Source organism: Triticum aestivum, chromosome 2A (assembly GCF_018294505.1).
Source record: "Triticum aestivum cultivar Chinese Spring chromosome 2A, IWGSC CS RefSeq v2.1, whole genome shotgun sequence".
In the NCBI taxonomy this organism is placed as follows: domain Eukaryota; kingdom Viridiplantae; phylum Streptophyta; class Magnoliopsida; order Poales; family Poaceae; genus Triticum; species Triticum aestivum.
In genome coordinates, this window is record NC_057797.1 from 730,594,319 (window position 1) to 730,596,978 (window position 2,660).

The following is a 2,660-nucleotide window of genomic DNA, read 5'->3' on the forward strand; positions in this document are numbered from 1 at the left end:
CCGCCATCAGATGGGCTCATCGGCGGCGGCAGTCTGCGGCGGACGGGAGCAGTGCTGCCAACCGGGCCACTGGACTATTGGATCTTGATGATGAATGGATATGATTGTTTGAATCTGTCCTTCTTTTCCTTTTATAGTGGTAGTAGATAGTAGATAAAACATCCTGCCCCGCCACGTACAAGAAGCCATCTCTTCGTCTGCCCACCCAACAACATCAGACTCAGACCAGCAGCTCAGCTCTCAACTGCCGTCGATGGCGAAATGCAGCAACATCCACAACACCGTCTTGCTCCGGCAGACCCTGCGGCGCTGGCGGTCCCGTGCCGCGGCGCGCGCTGCTGCGGATGACGGCGCGGTGTCGGTGCCGGCGGGGCACGTGGCGGTGTGCGTGGGCGGGGCGTCGCGGCGGTTCGTGGTGCGGGCGGCGCACCTGAACCACCCCGTGTTCCGGGAGCTGCTCCGGCAGGCGGAGGAGGAATATGGGTTCCCGTCCGGCGCGTGCGGCCCCATCGCGCTCCCCTGCGACGAGGACCACTTCCGGGACGTCCTACGCCGCCTCTCCTCCGACGAGCGCCGCGGCGTGTCAGCCGTCAGCAGCCGCGATGTCGCCACGCGGCCGTTGCTGCCGAGGGTGGCGGCGGAGGAGCTCGTGTGGTGACTGCTGACGGATCAATGGGCATAGGCCATTCGGCATACGTGCTCTGTTCTCACATGAGGTAGTCCTGGCGATTTGACTCCGGCGGCGGCAGCGGTGGCAGCAGCAACTGGAAGACTCCGCCCGCCCACCGGCGTGCACGGCAAGCGCCGGAGGCCCGCATATCTTATTGACGGACGTGGTCCGGTGCCTGGTGTAGCGGCCAGCGGCGCCCCGAAACACGAGCCGGTGACGGTGCCGCGCGTGAGCAACGGCTTGACAAGTTGACTGTAGTTAGAAGAAATTTGTAGTGATTAGTTCAAGATAAATATGACGATTTTTGTGATTGTTGTAATTAATCGGTTGCATTCCTTGCCGGTAATGGTAAAGAATTGCTAATGTCTTGGCTCTCCATGGACCATGGGTGTCATTAGCTGTTGCATTATCTGTTTTGCTAACTATCCATCGACTAAGAACTTTCTGTTTAATGTGCGAGATTCACCGCTTTATAAACTCCGAGATCACATGTTAAGGATAACCGCGGCCGAGATCAATGTAATGTTTTAAGAGTTTTTTTTCGAAAATAAAGATAACCCAGCCTTCGCATCGAAAGATGCACACAGCCATTTTATTATTTTGTTTTATTTTAGTTTTGCGGAATTTTTTCGATCTATTCATCTTCAATCATGGCAGGCGCGCCACCGTCATCGCCCCTCCCTCGTTAGAGCCGAGCAAAACTTGTTGTAGTAGACAGTTGGTAAGTCGTCGTGCTAAGGCATCGTAGGACCAACACACTAGAATAGCAATCGCCGCCGATAAAGAGTAGCGTGGATCGGAAGGATCCAATCTAAAGACACACGAACGATGACCAGATCCACCGGAGACACGCCTTCACACGCCTACTGACGATGCTATATGCACCACCAGAGAGGGGTCTAGGCAGTGAAGACTTTATTCCATCTTCAGGGAGACACCGCCGTCTCGCCTTTCTAAGCATGGCACGATCCCAAAACTCAAAGAGAGATCTAAAACAGAGCCCCCCGCCGGCAAGAGCCAGAATCCACTGCACCCTCATGGCCCTAAGGCTACTGGAGACGAGGTGGACCGGCTGCAACACCAGAGGGAGGCGGGGGAACCCTAAGCTTTTTAGGGGAGAGGAGCCAGAGGTGGCGGCGGCTGTGTCGATCCTTTGGCTAGCTAGCCATTTTATTAACTTATTTAATACTCCCCCCGTTCCATAATGTAGTGCCTATAGATTTTTGCAAAAGTCAAACATTACAAATTTTGACCATGTTTATAGAGAAAAGTAGGTAAATCTAGAATACCAAATGCACATCATTGGATACATCGTGAGTTATATTTTCAGAATATACATGTTTGGTATTATAGATGTAGATAGTTTTCTCTATACACTTGGTCAAAGTTGACAAAGTTTGACTTTCACAAAAATCTATAGGCACTACACTATGAAATGGAGGGAGTAGAACCCAACAAAACAAATGTATGAATTAATCCAAAATTTGTCTTTCTTGCAACTACTGTTGCTATACCTACATCCCGATGATGTGTTATGACCTCGCATCAATACACACCATCTAATATGGTGGTCTCACCAAGCCGCCCACCGGCAAGCCTAAGGTGCCAACTGGTCTAGCAGACCCTCATCGAGCACCACATACACATACTCCAAAATCCGGCGCCGCCATCTTCCGCCCTCCCAACTTCAGGAGAGATCAACGTATCGACCTTGCCAGGCTCAACTGTCGTCGACGTCACCACGACGCCAAACAACGTAACCACCCTGCACGTGTCCATCAGCACACATCCAACATCAAGACACTGCAACGCCATGCCGTCGTCGACGCGGTAGATGCCACACCGCACCACCTCCAGATCCAGATCGTCAGCAGCAACCCAACGGTGTCCCCCGGCTACAGAGCTCCTAAGGTGCCACCTTCAAGAAGGGAACGACGTCGAGGGCACCGCTGATGTTTTAAGAATTAGCTAAAAATTAAAACAAAACAGA

The 2,660-nt window shown here is 52.5% G+C and overlaps 1 protein-coding gene across 1 annotated transcript; it reads left to right on the forward strand.

The window, feature by feature from the left end:
* Positions 1-253: 253 nt before the first annotated feature.
* LOC123186276 (indole-3-acetic acid-induced protein ARG7-like) lies at positions 254-933 on the forward strand. Its single transcript, XM_044598061.1, has one exon. It carries the CDS (start codon positions 254-256, stop codon positions 656-658), a length of 405 nt encoding a protein of 134 aa, XP_044453996.1. The 3' UTR covers positions 659-933.
* The last annotated feature ends 1,727 nt before the right edge of the window (positions 934-2,660 follow it).

What these genes read in the sequence shown, in the direction of transcription:
- LOC123186276 (XM_044598061.1), top strand. Translation starts at nt 254, where the DNA reads ATGGCGAAATGCAGCAACATCCACAACACCGTCTTGCTCCGGCAGACC.